Here is a 17,915-nt window from a genome sequence, read left to right on the forward strand (position 1 = left end):
CTATAGGGCACGGGTTGCCCCGTGACATTGAGGATTTGAAAAAAATGACGAAATGACAAAAACGATGGGTTATAGCCCATGTTTTTTGAAATTTTGAAAAAAAAAGTTAGCCTCGTTTCTCATCATTTTGGACCGTGGGCTATAGCCCATATCGTACGGCATACTATAGCTCGCAGTTTTTCATCATTTTTGAAGATTTGAAAAAAATGACGAAATGACAAAAACGATGGGTTATAGCCCATGTTTTTTGAAATTTTGAAAAAAAAAGTTATCCTCGTTTCTCATCATTTTGGACCATGGGCTATAGCCTATATCGTACGGCATACTATAGCGCGCCGTTTTTCATCATTTTTGATGATTTGACAAAAATGAAAAAATGACAAAAACGATGGGTTATAGCCCATGTTTTTTGAAATTTTGAAAAAAAAAGTTAGCCTCGTTTCTCATCATTTTGGACCGTGGGCTATAGCCCATATCGTACGGCATACTATAGCGCGCAGTTTTTCATCATTTTTGATGATTTGACAAAAATGAAAAAATGAAAAAAACGATGGGTTATAGCCCATGTTTTTTGAAATTTTGAAAAAAAAGTTATCCTCGTTTCTCATCATTTTGGACCATGGGCTATAGCCTAGTAAATACAACACATTGAGCAGGGCACTGCAGGGAGTTGAACCCGTTCCGGTAAACCAGAAGTCCGACACCAGTGCCTTAGTTTTTGTGTTGTTCATTTACAGGTCCAGGTGTGCATACGCATGTGCGCCTGTGCGTGTGTAGGTGCACGCTTCAATATAACCCATCGTTTTTTTCATTTTTTCAATATTGTCAAATCATCAAAAATGATGAAAAACGGCGCGCTATAGTATGCCGTACGATATAGGCTATAGCCCATGGTCCAAAATGAGAAACGAGGATAACTTTTTTGCTGCAGTTGAGCTGTTGAATAGATACTTTTTCAAAAGAACAGTACTTATGTAAAAGTACTTAGTTACTTTCCACCACTGTGTCCCGACAGTATATATAAGCTTTGATCCAAATAAAAGATAAAGTCGAGTCACAATGCATGGTGTTGAAATACACATCTTTAATCACAAAACAAGAGGAAAATAAATGTACTGTGCGGTGAAGAAAAATATCGTAAATAAATATAATCTCTCAAAAGATGCAAATTTCTTTGCTGCTTTGGGTTCTCCCTTTTATTTGTATTTTTTTATATATATATTTTTTTACAAGAAACCAGGAATGCGGGCAGATGCTCGACCCGACCGTTCGATGCCAGACACACAAAAACACAGACAGTCAGTCGAGAAGTGTGATTCAGAAAGACAACATACAAACCTCAGGCTAGTAGACTTGAATGCTTAGAAAGCACTCTAAGCTCTCCGCTTGTTTTTTTTACTATTCACATGTTCTTGGGTAGTTTTCACTGTTATCTGACTAATGGACAGTAGGCCTAATACTTCTTTATCAGACATTGTCAAATAAATCCTGGGCCAAATGAGACTTATCAGATCATTTCTAAAGTTCAGAAGGACCCTTCACTTTACAGTGTCAGAGCTGAAATGCTATCAAATGGTTATGAATTACTGGTCAAGTAATAAATACAGTAGCCTATACTTATTACAATATTGCACCCAAAATGTAAAGTTCAGTGTTATTATAGGCAAACATTCAATGAATATTGCAACCTAAAACATGAACCTCAATTTCACCTTAGCGTTTGCAGCACATAATGGCAAATGTATATAAGGCCAAATCTTTCTTTGATTCTGTTGAAGCTCTAAGCTCAGGGAATGCATTTCATGGCAACATTGATCCTCACAGTTTACAATTGGCCTAGTAGTTCCACATGCATTTCCTTCTGTATACAAAAACCAGCCTTTCGTTAATCATTTGGGAATGGGCAACACTTCTCCATAAAAGGAAATGGAATGCTACTCAAGTCATGTTAGACACTACCAATAGCCTACTCCAAGCATGTGGAAATGCTTTCCACCACAAGTTTCTAAGACAAATTCATAACCCATTGTGCTTTCTGATAAACACAGCAGCCTTTTAGAATTCAGGATTTTGGGCCTGCTTTCTGATAAACACAGCAGCCTTTTAGAATTCAGGATTTTGGGCCAGCCTTTCATTACAATAAATTTCAGGCAGACAAGGATTTTTTTTTAAGATCAAGACATTTATTAAGAAGATTCTATTGAGGTTTTGAACAGGGAATTGGTCCAGTGAATTGGTCCAGAAGAGATCTGCTCCGTTTGATGCTGGGTTGAGCGTTCACTTCTGCGCCCTGGAACAAAGTATTTTGGTCACTCACTGTACACCTGCCCCCCAAAGCAATACAATTAGCAGAGTTCTCTTTGACAAACAGATAGTGTTTCACAAGAGGTACTAGCCAGGGTTTGCCATGATGGCTTGTGGACATTTGTCAACATACAAAATGAGTGAACAATAATATCAGCAGAAACACAAAGAGCTAGCCATGAATGGCCATAACAGGTCTGTAAAATTGAACCAAATTGACCCATTTGGTTCCATTTGAGTTATGGAGTCCTTGCAAATAACATAGTTGGACTCCTAATATGCTATATGCCAAAATTGAAAATCCAAAATTTGCCACAGACAAGACCAAGTCTTTGCCATGGACACATTCGTCCTTGTACGGACATACAGTATTGATGACCACTGGTACTAGCAAGCATACATGCTGTGCTTGTCATGCTATATTAGACCACAAATCTACATAATCATAAAGGAATGTGCCTTTGAGCATTGTGGCATACAGGATTAGGATCAGATGGGGCATGCATCATAGGAACAGTTATGCAGCAGTTTGCCCTTACCCCTTTTTAGTCCGCTTTGCGGCTTGGCGTTTCTCACGTTTTCAAGGCTTCCACACTGGCCACTGCAGATGCCATCTACCCGGTTGTTAGTCTCACAAATCACTGCGTCACAGTGCACATAAATCTGCAGTTCGAGAATTTAATACACAGGCATGTTAGACTCTAGTGAGCATCTACAGATTAACCTGGCTTGGATTTCATGTTGCATGAGGGAAAAAAAAACAGCTGTTCAGTATACCTGGTCTTCCAGAACATCATTCTTAGTAAAGGTAAACATCTTCATAGAGAAGCGTTTTACATGGCCAGGGAATGCAGCCCTCGTGTGACTCTTAATGGGGTGAAAGACTGTCACATAGCTGTCGTCAAGGTTCTCACACCTAGTTAATTGAGCAAATCATGAACACAAGCATGTATATAAAATGTAGAGGTTTACAAGTTTCAATTTCATTATGATCAGAAAGCAATAGTAGCATGCCATGTCTTCCAAGTATTGTTCCAAGTATTCATATCAATAGTTATTGCTTTACCCATCTACAATGATGTCCCAACTTGGTAAAGAAGTCCTGTTTTCATGTAGAGTAGCCCAGCAGTTCTCCAAGATGAGCTCCAACTGAGGTTCAGCAGACTCCAGTTCCACCTCAAAATACAATGACTCCCTTAGGTACTTCACTACTGGGTAATCATGCGTTTGGTAGAAGTGTTCATATGATGAATCTGAGGAGGTCAAAATGAAGATAATCACTGGTAGTGGTTCAGAGTATACAAAACAGCTGGATATGAGGTCAATTTGTATACTATAGTTTGAAGTTCTTACCCTGAGCAAGTCTCATTTGTACCGACAGCTGTCCTGACCCAGGCTCTGCTGTAGGTTCAGTATCCCGTGGTCTATAGCGGAATGCCATAGTCATCATATCATGGACCAAATAGAAGCAGGAAATTGTGTGCCTGTAAGCGCAAAGGGTATTTAAGGACTACAGCAGGAACACACAGTACATTGCAGTTTACAAAAAGGATAGGAGTCTTTATACCTGTACTCAACTGGTGGAAAAGTTTGACCTTTGGATGAACGATGCATGCTCTTCTCATCAAGGCCAATTTCATTCTCATACAGTACGTAGTTGTCAAAGAACTACACGTGAGAGGAATAAGGAATACAATAAAAAAAACAAATAGGTATTGTCTCGAGTCCTGAACCAACAGTAAACATTGTGGTTTAGAGCAGGGGTTCTCAACGTTTTTGGCTGGGGACCCCCGGAAATGCTTTGGCCATGTCTCACGACCCCCGCCCCACCCTATACAAATTGACCTCTACAATAACTATAGAGAAAATACATCATAAATAAATACTGAAAACAGATATAATCATTAAAGAAAGTTTATGCATGCACTATGTAAACTCTTAGTTTCCATTGTCCAGCCATTCAGTTGAAAAAAAATAAAAGGGTGTTTGGGGACCCCCCCAAAATAAATTTCTGGGGGGGGGTCACGACCCACAGGTTGAGAACCCCTGGTTTAGAGCAGCGTGGGTTAAATGTAGTGGGGTTAGACATGATTCAATGTAGAAATTAGGTCAGAGATGGTTAAATATATATATTTTTTAAATGGTAGTGTTTATAAGGGATTAGATAAATGGTTAAAGGACCACTTTTCAACCTATCTTCATACAATAGGTCCTCACTAATAATCAAAAAAGATCTACCGTCTGTATCTCATAGGAGGTCTGTGGGCAGTTCAGAAACCGTCTTCCAGTGACATCATCGATGGGGAATACAAGCTAATAGAAAGGCTTGTAGGCTTGTCAGGCTTTCTAGTCCTGAAAAGTTGCAATGCGAAAATGGAAGCTATCCTTCTCACGATAATGAAAATCGAAACTTTTGTAAAGAAATCTTGTTTAAAAAAAAAAAAAAAAAAGATCTGCCTAATGATGAGGTCACTGGAAGACGGTTTCTAAACTGCCCACAGCCCTCCTATGAGACAGACTGAGTAGGAAAAAAATTGTGCCAATTTATCATGATTATTAGTGAGGACCCATTATATGAAGATAGGTTGAAAAGTGGTGAAGTGGGTGAAGTGGTCCTTTAAGAATAGGTATGGTTTGCAGTAGTTACGGTCAGTAAGATCTTACAATGATAATGAGTGACCTAAAATCCCATATGTAGAGCTTATATGAATCGTGTACCAGACAAACCAAAATGAAAAGTAAAAACGATGTGGGGGACTCGTACCGTTCTAGTGGTCCTACAGGAATCAACAGTGAAAGAGAAATATGCAAAGCGGTCATCACTGAAAACTGGTTTGCAGGATGGGTCCTTCAATGTCAGCCAACTAGGGATTAGCGTATGGGCAGATTCCACTTTCACAGCCACCGCAGTCACACTTCCATTAGAATGACATTCTGAAAAGAGTCCATTAGTCAGCAATTTCCTATACCAGCCAACAAAAATAACAAAAATTTGATTTGACACATTACCAGTTGTGGTCAAAGGGAAGTTGCAGGCCAGAGAGAAATCAGCAAGTCTCCACTCCTTGTTGGGCTCCCACAGAAGCAAGTCAGCTCTGGCTTTGACTGATGAGGACTCTATCAGCTGTAAACAAAGATTTATAGCCAGTGCCATCATCAAGGTCATGTTATAATCTCTCACACTGCGCTAGCCTCAACATACCTCAAATGCTATGTCAGAGGAGTTGTATGGCACCACAAGACTGAAGTGTGTGCCATTTTCAGTGCGTTTGTAGATCTCTGCCAGCTCAAGGGTCAGCTCCCGATTGCCAAGGATGGCCTGGAAGTTGTGGCCCTGACTCCCATATTCCACACTGATGTAAAACATGTTCTGGTCACAGGTGCCAGTGACGCTAGGTGGAACTAAAAACAAGCAGGACACATTGCATTGTACAAAATGTTAACCAAAGACTTGCTCTTCACTGAAGAAATGGCAATAAGCACTAATAAGCCCAAACACTAAATGAGCTAAATTAACACTTTGATGAAGAGATGTACACTGCTACACAGAAATATACAATTTAAATAAATAAATATTGGGAGGTCATCAGGAACACACAAGAAAACTCATGGCATTAGCAGCATGAGAAATACATATCACATTAGTAATTCCCAAAAGGTAGACAGATCATGCCACATGAGCTCACCAACATCCCGCAGAGTTCGCTCCACCTCTAATGTGTAAGAGAAGGGAGTTTGCTCAGGCTGAATGACAAGCCCGTATGTCAGGGACAGGAAGTAGACTGTTAACCAGGGTTCAGGATTCTGTGAGAGAAATAAAAATATATACTCAACTTCACTAAAATGTGACCATACATACAGTAAAATCCTCAAATTTAAAAAATAAATAAAAGTGATGTCCTACTTTAAGCTTAAACATTTTCATATTAGTCCTCACAAATGAGGTATAATGTTTGTTAGCACCGCTTGGAACCTCACTCTATGCTCTTAGCTCAGGGAAGAGGTTCCATGTCAGGATATCCCTGCATCAGTAGAATGGGGTTGAGCCGTCCAAAGACAGTGGCGAAAACCCTTTTCAAACAGTAATAATATTTCTGGCTAGCTCCAGATGATAAACCAAGGATAGGCACATACTGCAGAAAGTTGTTCACCACTGTTTTTGGACGGCTCAACCCCCTGTTCTACCGATGCAGGGATATCCTGACACGGAACTCTTCTCGGAGCTTAGAGTGAGGTTCCAAACGGAGCTACATTTGTGTCTACTCGGCCTGTGTCTTAAGGGCTGTGGACATTTCAGAGACTCAACAGTTTTCTGCACCACATAGGGAGGGACTTTCTCCCTATAGTTTGACCGCAACAGAGGGGCACCGTCTCAAGCGAACTTGATCGATGACAGAGTTGCCGTGTTGGAATGTTGCGAAGTTTGCTTGAGCCAACTCAGCCCCACTCAAGTTGTGACACGATAAGCAGAAAATAGTCAATCCTCACGCCACAACACAGCAGTCTCTAACCGACTGACGGTCACCCAATCACCAGCCGCGGTGCTCCCAGCACCTCCCTTCGTGGGGCAGAAAATGGAGTCTCTTCAGAAACCCGCTTACCAGTGACATCGATCCAAGCCAAGCTTTCCATTTCTGTAAAGTTACCATGACATAATGGAGGCAATTGATGTCCATTTGCTCAGACACTATGACGTAAAAATCTCCATTCATTGTCAATGGGAATTTAATGATTGTGTAGGACAAAGATAGACACCATGCCCATTTGCTCAGACACTATGACATAAAATTCTCCATTCATTGTCAATAGGAATCCAATGTTTGTGTAGGACAAAGTTTGTGAACATATACTAAAAGCTGGATATAAGAGGGGCTAGCGCCCCTCAAAAATCTTGTTGACGACATCACTGCTAGGAAGGTTTCTGAACTGTCCACAATTATATGAAGACAAGTTGTTCTCCAATTAAGGGTCTTATACACAGTTACACAAGTCATCAACTGTACATACATGCTTCAGGACGACATGGTCAGAGAAGGGCACTTGAAGAGAGAAGGTCTTGGAGCCATTGGAGTGCGTGTGTTCATGGACATGGAAGCCCTTGTCATTGCACTCATCAACAGTGAGCACACCACTGGAAAAGGTGATGTTCACCAGCTCCACGTCGTGGAGAAAGTTCCCCAAGCTGATCCTAAACACACCCTCAGGGATGGTATCTGGAACATAGTCTACTGGAATTTTCATAAACACAGAAATGGTGATTAGTATAAACTTGATAGAAATGTTATCTACCGGTATATGCTTAATGGATGAAATTCAGCTTGGTTGCACATTTGGGAAAGTGGCTAATGGGCAAGTGGTCACATATTATGCCAATTACTCGAATTGCTCAACGTGCAACTTTTAGCAACCAAGCTTAATCTTATTTTCTAAGCCTAGATGACATTTGAATCATAAAAGTTTATACTAACCAACATTTTCTGGGTCTAACATGGGACTTATGGGAGCTTCCAGTAGACCAACAGTAGCAAAGTGGTGGGTTGAAATCAAAGCTAATTTGTAAGTAAACTATTACTTTGAGTAAAATAAAGTATGTCCATTTGTTTTTAGTAAAGACTAAATTTGTAAAATTGAAAATCTTCGTTTATACCATTTGCCAAGGGTTGAGCTGAACCACTTAAATGTTATATACGACGAGGACCTTATGGCTCTATACTAGGTCTAGGTCTGCTAGCATTTCCGCTCTACACCAAATCTGGAGAAAATAGCAGACCTACAATCTCCAGATGCATTGCTAGTTTGCAAATCTGTTATTACAGTGGGATGCTAGGATTCATGCGATTAAATGGGTATTTTTTCTACCAAGAGACTTACTTTCAGAGAAGTGCAGAGGCCGGGGCATCATAGGGGTGGTGATGGGGAACAGCACCTTATATTTGGTATCAGCCTGGGTGTCTTCCGACCACCAGAGCAACTCCAGCATTGGTTCAACCGTGTAGGTGATGTGGTACTGGTAATCTGGGGCATGACTCTGCAATAATTCATGTCACATTAATAAAACATGCAAATAGACATACCCTAGAATGAGCCACATCAACAGTCTGTACAGTGTCTGAACCTTGTAGTAACCATCCGGTGATCCAATTGGAAGCTCTGTGATGATGTGAGATTCTGTAGCGGACAGCGTGTAGCGGCGGGCAGCCATCTGAGTTCTATCAAGCCTCTGACCATTAATCCCCATGTGCATTTCAAAGATTTTGATGCCACTATTGATTAGTGGCGTTATACGCCGAGGTACATGCCAGGAGATCATATTCTCAGTAAAGAGCACACCACCTATTGCAGAAAAAAGGTTAGTACTGCAGTACACCTTGTTAAATTGATAAAACTCCGTTTATTGTAAAAGACTCACCTACAGGACACGCAGCTGCCGAGTTGATAACTATGATATCATTTGGCAATTTATAATACGTGCTCACTTTGAAAACCTCCATGGGAACTCCAGCCACCTAAAGAGTACATTTAAAGTGACTTTATAAGAAAAGAAAACATGCCGAGACCGAGTGCAGGGAGGAGACTTGGTTGCTTACAGTCTCAGTGTAAGTCCTTGCTGTGTTGTATGCACTTCGTAAAACCAAGCGGCTAGGGGTGGTCATGGCTCCAACGCCAGCTTCTTGAGCGTCCTTCAGCAACATCCCCACTGGCTCAGGAGTGTGAAATGTCATCTTCCAGATACCATGAGCAGCACCAGTTGTCTGCAGGAAAAGAAAAAAAAAGTTTTACAATTCCCAAATCAGTGGTTTTTGACTCCTTTGAGACACAAAATAAATACTGGTATCTAAATAATACAAAGCCTCAAACTAGTACACCGGGAACTGCTTTGAGTTTAGAGTCATCTTGAAGTTTCATATCCTGGGCTTCCTGGCCCTCGTCATCTGTAATGTCAGGCACAAGGTTTGACACCTTAAAAAAAAAAGACAAATATTCAATCATTAAACTCACCATTTTAGATATTTTAAATATGGTTTTGCATCTTAATATCTGATCCCATTGTTGAGTGACTTACTTCCATATAATTTCTATCACAAAGAATCTCCTCCGAACGCCAACGCGAGTCATTACAAGTTTGAGAAATGTTACGAGTAACTACATCTGATGTAGTTGTGTTGTACATTCGGAGTCTCAAGCGAACATTAAATGTCTCATCTTCCTAGGAACACAGAAATGCAGAAAACAAAATGCAGCAGGTTTAACTCTTCAGGTGCGTTACTCCACCCCGACACACATCCCTCCATGAGTCAGTGATAGAAAATTATACAAAACTTGTATTCTTCTCTTTTTACATACATGATTGTCCACATAACAGCCCATCAAGGATGCATAGATTCTGGTGTTACCCCATGGGTCAGATTCCATGCTATATCCACATTGAGCAGCCAAGATTGGTGTTAAATGCATGTGTTGAGAACCATCTGGGAGGTAGTGGGGAATTGGAAAGCATTAATAAACATTACAAGGATTGGTTTTGGTGACCCAGATATTAAGACATACTCACTGATGGCTTCAACTTCTAATTGGTTCCCCACAGCAAGAGCTTTGTCTAATGTCAACCTCATGACATTTCCCACACAGTCCGACGTTAAACCACTGCCTATTTTGAGGAAACGGATGATTAACTCAGATAGCCTACCATGAAAGCTTAACTTCAGGTATGATAGGAGTGATTTATTAGCTCATATATTAACTTGAGGTATGATTCAAGTGATTTATTAGCTCATACATAAAATGACTTGAGTTATTAAAATACATGTTTAGTATGAATTAAGCACTTACTTGGCTGTGATTTTGAACTTATACTTGGCCCTGCTTGAACCAAGAGGACTACTCCAGCAATCAAAATCCATGTCATGCTAAAAAGAAAAGACACATCAAGTCTACAATGATGTTACAATGGCTTATGGAAAACGTATGTTAAATTACTCAGAAACACTTACACACTGCCAATTCTCCTCATAATAAAGATGACAAAGATCAGTAGTCCCACAAAGTGAATAAAAATTCAAGCACTGACAGAGCCCCACACACAATAACTCTGAAACACAGTGCTTGGTGAAATCACTAATTCCTCAACAGCTGTTTTATATTTCAGTGATTCACTATGCACAGGTGACAAAGATCAGTGATAGGCTAGCCGCTACACAAGCCTCCTCTGAGGTGGAAAGCCTGGTGACGCAATTGGTTACTCCTTGAGTAGCCCTATCATTGCAAATCTAATTGGGACACCAGGGACAGTATGTGTGTGTACCTACCGGCCCGGGTTACCCGTTTATGTGAAGTATAATTATTTACAAAGGTCCCTGGCTATATGTGCATACTTCGGCAACATAATCATTATTAGCCCAAGAAACTGCATGAATAATGCTAGTATTCTACTTACTTTTTTATGTAGTATAGTAAGTATGTAATGTAGGCTATGTAAGATTGTAAGGGATCAACTCTTTAGTGAAGTGTCCTATTTGTAGATGATTGATTATCTTGCACTTTTTAAGTAATTCAGGAAAAGTCTACTGTAAATTATTAAATGCTTTAGGAAGGTTCTAAGGTATAACCTTTCTTGCAGATGTTATGCATATCTAGAGATATTAAGACAGAATATTTTGTTTAAGACCTGTACAATTACTTAAGGTCTGACCACTGAAACTGTACTTTTGGTGTCTTATAAACCCATGCAAATAAAAATAGGACACTGTCATCAAAAAAACTTTTATTGCTGTATTTAGGCGGTGGCTCAGGGGTAGAGTGGCTGGATGGTAACTGCAAGGTTGTGAGTTTGAACCCAGGCTCCCCCAGAGTTAGTGTCGAAGTGTCCTTGAGCAAGACACTGAACCCCTAATTGCTCCTGATGTGCTGGTTGGTGCCTTGCATGGTTTCCGCCACCATCGGTGTATAAATGTGTGTGTTAATGGGTGAATGTAATGCACAATCTATGTAAAGCGCCTTGGATAAAGGCGCTATATAAATGCACCATTTACCATTTATTTACAAACTCAAGAAATAGCCCACACCTTATTGTTAGTACAGTACCAAATTCACTAGGTTTTAAAACTGCATGCAGACATGAGTTTTGTGGGTATTTTGAAAACTGAAGCTGGCGAGTTATGTGACAAGGAACAGTCTACACTTGGCCATGAACTATTACAGTGATGATACTGCAATGTGCATACATAGCCTATAATAGTATACTGTAGATATCTTGTGTTTTCATTATTAAATATCATTCTTGTAAGAATTATTAGCCGTGTGCACTGTGTATTCTCAACAGCACTGCAAACAAGGATCAATCTCAATGATTTTCGAGAATAAATAGGTTTCAATTAAGTAATTTTTAAAATAGATTCTTACATTTCTGTGCAGCTGAAATATATTCATTTGTATTTCTATTACATTCAGTATCCTCTATTGATCTTGTGCTGCTGGTCCAGCAATGTTTGCTGTAGGCAAATTTTGGCATCTTGGAAATCTGGATTAAGCTTTAGGGCCTGCTGAAAGTCGCTCTTGGCATCTTCGAAAAAACCTGCAAAAGACATAAGTTAAATGTGAATATACAGTACTGTCTTCAGTACAGTGTGTTGACTTCACCGTTTAAGATACTGTGAGCATTTGAATTAATTGGGTGTGTATACAGCTCCATCTAGTGTCTAAAAAAAAAAGAGCTTCCATTATGACACTCCAGTCTGTAATAAATGCCCTTTCAAATGTCAAAGTCACAGTGTCAGACATTACCCATACCCAATCTATAACGAATTAGTCCTCTGTTGTAGTATGGCACCTCGAATTGACCATCAGCCTGCATTGCTTTAGTATAGTCTTCCATTGCCTCGTAGAAATCCACCCTGAAGTATTTTATTTGCCCGCGATTGTTGAAAGCATGAGCCAGCTTGCTAGCTTGACATTTTCTGTAAATAAGGGAGAGCCTGAGGTTAATACAACTATAGTGTAAATGCCATACAATATAAAAGTTAAAACTATATATACTGTGCAGCAGCTTTCTGCCCAGTTAGCTGGTGGCTAGTGGCTAACTATAACCCCACTGCAGATTGATAAAGCTACGCAAGTAGCAACGCATATACCCCATGTGCAAGCAGGATGAGATAAATGTTGTGTAAAGTTCTTCTGCCGGTTGGAAATTCTGTTTCTTAAACTCGGCGTGAGCCTTTTCGATAGTTTTAGAAAGATCTCCTTCTTCCATGAACTTAAATGTTGCGATATGTTTGTTTACTTTGTCTTTAACAAGGAAATGACGACATGTCATGATCGAGTGACATGGGAAAGACTATCCAATCAGGTTTTAAGGTGAAACATGGTAGGTGAATAGGGGGAAAAAAAGTTAAATAATAGCTATCACAATGAAACTTCTCCAGTTGATTACTTATATTAAAACTACGTTTTTTTGTATTACAAGTTTTCTGAAATTATATGTTTAAATATGCAAATCAGGCATTATATGCACTAATTTGCATACATTTCGGGACGATAAATCTGAAGATCGGATAAAGCCAGGTTCAAAATGATCATTTCATTTTGTTGACACATTAGAGACAAAGACAATTACAGATGGGATTTTTGATATCTCTAATTATCACTCCACAAATCAGAAAATAGTGTCAACAGGCATAAAACTTTTCGGCATGTTTTTAGGTATAAAATGTGATGTAAATCAGGCTGTAAAATGTGTGAATGATATATCAACAAATCCATCTGTAAATGTCTGCAGAATATAGTTAAGAATAAGACTGGAACGTTTGGTGTATGTGAGTTCAACTGAAGTGGAGACTCTTTGTTCCAGGTATGAGGAAAACTCATTTTGAGAACGGCCTTTAAAAATTTGTATTGTAAAATTCCAAAACGTTTTATTTGAAGCCACTATTTTGAGACAGAATATCTTATCCAAACCTTGGCAACAACATATAATGGCATAATTTATATCATTGGAAAGGTCTGGACCTCGAGCTGACTGTGGTCTGATCCAAATATGGTCACTTCCTTTGTACCAACAACCAATAGAGATGGTGGCTTTTCACCCAGAAAAACGAGCTGTCATAAACATCTAAATCTGTATTTTTTATGTTTATTTTGCTTTAGATTGAAAGAAAACATGTTTAGGAAGCAAAATAGCAAAAAAAGGGGAAAAAATAAAAATCATGATTTCACCTGCCATGTCTTGCCTTAATGCAATCATTAGAGGGATCGTACCGTTATACAAGTCCGGCCTTCGTTATAATATACCGGTATTTAAAAGAAACACTCATTTGTAAAGTTCCCTAAACTTACAGTATTATTATCGGCATTTATCTGTGTTTATACAAGATATGTTACCTGGCTTCTGATGTGGACATATAGCCTAGAGTCATTAATAAACAATCAACCATAATTGTCTACTGAAATAGTCTAGGCCCTAGACTATTTCAGTAGACAATTATGGTTGATTGTTTATTAATGTATTAAATCAAGGTTCAAATCATACATAATTTATATTATTTCATAAAACTTTCCAAAGCATAATTGTATTTACTTTACTTTATTCAATGTAACAGTTGCTAATTTCAAACTGCAAAACATACATAGGCAATAGAGCGTCGCAGTCCCCAAAACGCACCCCAAAATGCGGCTTTGCCACACAGGCGTAAAGAGTGTCCCTTTCAAGATCTTAAAGGTGGCAACCTTAATTATAGGCTACAGATGTTTCTCAATTTGAGAGAGAATGCTTCAATATTCTCAGTGACTCGTTCGTTGCAGGAAAACAGAAAGCAATCCTGTGAGCAAAGTGGTGAGAAATTCCTTCATGGGTGACCTCCCAAGCGAGGGGTCAGTTGCCCTGGTGGAAAATGACACCTCAAGGAATTAGACACTTCCTTTATGCCCCATTTATCTCTGGACTGTGTGGTCAGGTTCTAGCAGGTCAAACCCTCTGACTCAGTGGAGGAGGATGCAGTTGAAGGCGAGGCACACAGACAACGCAGCCATGCACAATGATGATGCACAACTTTGCACAAGAGTACAAAAATCAATCACAGTTTAAAAGCCAATGTATAGCTGGTTCCAGACTTTAGGAGCAATGACTGGGAAGGCTTTCTTTGGCACCACTGACGTACAGTACATACCTAAAAAGCTTGTGTTCAGTGACCCAGGACTTGGTGTTTCTTCTAGCACCCCAAATATTGCTGTTTGCTGAGAGAATTACCAGAGAGTATCAAAATCCACTCGTGGTCTGGCAGAAACAGGCCAAACATCCATCAAAGTAAACAGTAAACCGCCAGCGAAACCACAGTGTTGTGCTAATCCTTTTTCAGGATTCAACATTGAGAAAGAAAATTTCAGTGTCAGGTTCTAGCAAGTGTAATAATATTAATTATTTCACACAAATAATAGCATGTTTGTTGTAAACCCTTTAATGGTGTAAAATTATATTTCAAATATGGGGGGGTTGGGGGGTTCTCATTTGTCATGATTTATTCACTGATCGATGCATCATTTATGATTTTGGGATTTTATAAACTGATTGACTTTCTGACTCTAAGTGCATAAGTAGCTGGATATATTGGAAGTTATTAAATGCAATAATCAATAAAATAAAAACAAATGGGCAGACAATATTGGAACTGGACCACTATTAAAGTTGATAGATTATGTTTGTGGCACAATTGTGGACAAAATTGGAATTCCGAACTGAAAATGTATTTTCTGTTTACTAAAGAACTGGAGAGATGGGATGTTACTGAACAAACACTCTAGTCTATAATATAGCAATGGCTGCTGTCAGAATAAAAAGTGTAACCTTTAAAAAAAACCTAAAGATTTAAGTTTGTTTATTTAAAAAGACGAATGACATCATAATTCACCCTAAACAAACATTAAAGTCCATAGACTTGGCTGGCACAAATTTCATCATAATTTACCCTAAACAAACATTAAAATCCATAGACTTGGCTGGCAAGAATTATTATTATCATATTTTACCCTAAACATTTTCTTTTCCATAGCTCTAACAAATTGACCACACCAAAGGCTACATGGCCATGCCCATATAATAATGAAACTCTGTTTCAACTACTTGTTGAACTTTTTTTTTAAAGAGAAAAACAAAATCGAGATGCCTCTGTGATAATATACCAATTCTTATTGATGTAATGTGTGGCCTTCAATAGTTTGTAGAAGTCAAAACAGAAAGCTCAGTCAGTAAATAAAAAACACAATTATCCAAAGGCAAATATATATATCCACCTCCAAAAAAGCACATTTAGCAGCAGCCTTTCCTCCAACTCCTCAATAACTTTTAGTAGTAACATACCAATGCTATGTCAGTACCATGCATACCAGGACATACTGTCCCACCTTTTCAAATGCCTGTGTCTGTGTTTGCGTGTGTGCGTGCGTGTGTGTGTGTGTGTGTGTGTGTGTGTGTGTGTGTGTGTGTGTGTGTGTGTGTGTGTGTGTGTGTATGAGTGGGTGCGCAGACACGTGTGTGTGTGTGTGTGTGCCTGTGTGTGGTATCCATGAAAGCCAGTGGAATGGCAAACAACCAGAAAACAGCTGGGTGGTAAAAGGAAGGGAGAGGATCCAAACCAGACTAGAGGTAAATGTTGGACTGTTGACTGACTACCTCACACAGACATAGCAGACAGGAGAGTATATGGTTGTCAGTGGTGTTTCAGACAAAAGAGTAAACTCATTCCAGGGCAAACACAGTGCTTTTCTTTCTTCCTTTGGATTTATGTTTTTTTGGACAATAATTGAGCTGCGAAAAGGAAGTTGTGGTAAAACCAGTAGCATTCTGTAGTACCTACATTAGTAAATCAGGTCCGCGTGCTTGCCACTCACACAGATTTGAAAGTTATTCATCCTCATCTATGGATATGGTAGTTTTAATAAAATGTTTAAGAAGAACTTCATCTGGCCTGTTATTTCAATCTCTCAAACGTTCACTATTTCTGTAAAGTCATGGTACACTCCAAAGTCCGGCCTGCTCGCCAATTGCGGTCTGACTGGCCCCCAATCAATGTACTTAATGTTCTCAAAGTCACACGTCCTACAAGCTTTAACCTGAGCAGATTGATTGATTCCGTTCCAGAGATAGGCTAATGGCCAAAACTCTGAAAATGGCCATTAAACACAGATTGTTTATTTATTTATGGCATGAGGATTTGAGATCTCTGGTTTAATATGGGCCCAGTCATAAATGACTGTCATTGTAATGCAAAGGAAAGAGAGATGTAGCCTACTGTAGCTATACTACTGTATCATGATTGTTAACCACTTGGTAGCTGCATTATAAATGCCTTGCACATCTCATATTTGGTAATATTAAATAAGGCTGAAAAAAGGCTGAGTTATTTGTGTTTTATTCACAGCTTGATGAAATGCAATGCATTTGTACATGACTTTAATATGGTCTGAAAGTACATTATGATATGTAGGTAGGTAGTTTGCCCGTTGATGTTTTCATATATTTTGTATAAGTTTGGACATCCCTGCTTTAACACATTGTTAATAGAAATGTCAGTGCCTCACTAAGATATTTACTTTTCTATACTGGCACAGAGTCATAGGATTTCAGAGTTATATAAAATACACGGATATAATATCTCTTTTGTATCATCACATACATTTTTTGGACCAATGTGTTGAATCTCCCAAAGCCCTGATAGTAAGCTAATGCTGTTGACACTACTGTACAGGGGAAATGACCCCTGTGACATTACAGTATGCATCCCATACATCTACTGTAGGTTATGGGGAGTTTGACATCACTGAAATATCCTCAGAATCCTGTAGATGGATTAAGCTGATGTTTTGTTGTTTGCTGATGTTTTGCTAATGTTTGTGATTGTGAACAGTAAAACGCAGTACTTGTCAGGGTTAAAAACATTGCAGATGTTGAAAAGAAAATGTTGGCAGCCCAACAATACATGTCAGGCAATGCATTTAATTTTCATTTTTGTTGGATAATAAAAATACAGGTTGGGTCTTTACAATGTGTGAAAATGAAATATTCTCCACTGTGTGGAGAATATAGAGAAATATTTAGAATATAGAGAAAAGCTCACGCCTCACGGTAACTCACCTCTGTGGGCTAATAAACATACACAAGAAGCATGTCTATTGTTCAAATTTATTCAGTTCTGTACATACATGATTACCAAATTAATTCCAATTATCCATGTATTTAGGAAAAGCATAAAGTACATACAAATTGATTGTAAGAGCTTATACAAAAAGAATACGAAAATAATTTAGCATTTTTAATGACATCTCATGCAGAGAGGTTCACTTTGAGACATTTTAATACAACACACATTTTCACATAGTAAACAAAATACAAATATAAACCTGTCAATACAGGACTTTAATTTCTTCATGATACACTTATCTAAGAGGCTTGCAGCAAACCAATAGAAACATACATCATCATTGCTTATTACAAATTATATTAGGTATTTGGAGAATATATTGTAAATACTGCATATCTGACAGCCGATTGAACAATATCAGACAATGGTGCGCTTTCAGTCATTAGGCTATATATTCAAACTTATCTGATGTACCAGGGAGTTTAT

At 38.8% G+C, this 17,915-nt stretch overlaps 3 protein-coding genes across 3 annotated transcripts; all 3 read right to left on the minus strand.

Annotated features, from left to right (window-relative positions):
• Positions 1 to 2,186: 2,186 nt before the first annotated feature.
• Positions 2,187 to 9,150, minus strand: zpax1 (zona pellucida protein AX 1; the record flags this gene model as incomplete). The annotated part of the gene is made up of 15 exons (XM_080790248.1): positions 8,892 to 9,150; positions 8,714 to 8,810; positions 8,420 to 8,637; positions 8,176 to 8,332; positions 7,312 to 7,532; positions 5,991 to 6,108; positions 5,507 to 5,706; positions 5,314 to 5,428; positions 5,069 to 5,238; positions 3,872 to 3,972; positions 3,658 to 3,788; positions 3,371 to 3,557; positions 3,082 to 3,220; positions 2,844 to 2,967; positions 2,187 to 2,290 (listed from the first exon to the last, which is right to left on the minus strand). The coding sequence occupies exons 1-15, from the start codon at positions 9,024 to 9,026 to the stop codon at positions 2,187 to 2,189; spliced, it is 2,217 nt and encodes a 738-aa protein (XP_080646374.1). The 5' UTR covers positions 9,027 to 9,150.
• Positions 9,133 to 11,837, minus strand: LOC308333773 (uncharacterized protein). The gene is made up of 6 exons (XM_080790249.1): positions 11,704 to 11,837; positions 10,135 to 10,211; positions 9,857 to 9,952; positions 9,649 to 9,773; positions 9,368 to 9,511; positions 9,133 to 9,264 (listed from the first exon to the last, which is right to left on the minus strand). Exons 2-6 carry the CDS (start codon positions 10,208 to 10,210, stop codon positions 9,157 to 9,159), a joined length of 549 nt encoding a protein of 182 aa, XP_080646375.1. The 5' UTR covers position 10,211; positions 11,704 to 11,837; the 3' UTR covers positions 9,133 to 9,156.
• On the minus strand, positions 11,051 to 12,571 carry ttc32 (tetratricopeptide repeat domain 32). Its single transcript, XM_080790250.1, has 3 exons — positions 12,432 to 12,571; positions 12,091 to 12,257; positions 11,051 to 11,875 (listed from the first exon to the last, which is right to left on the minus strand). The coding sequence occupies exons 1-3, from the start codon at positions 12,548 to 12,550 to the stop codon at positions 11,748 to 11,750; spliced, it is 414 nt and encodes a 137-aa protein (XP_080646376.1). The 5' UTR covers positions 12,551 to 12,571; the 3' UTR covers positions 11,051 to 11,747.
• Positions 12,572 to 17,915: the final 5,344 nt, after the last annotated feature.

The sequence above is a fragment of the Protomyctophum bolini genome, assembly GCF_963924005.1.
Source record: "Protomyctophum bolini genome assembly, chromosome: 19".
In the NCBI taxonomy this organism is placed as follows: domain Eukaryota; kingdom Metazoa; phylum Chordata; class Actinopteri; order Myctophiformes; family Myctophidae; genus Protomyctophum; species Protomyctophum bolini.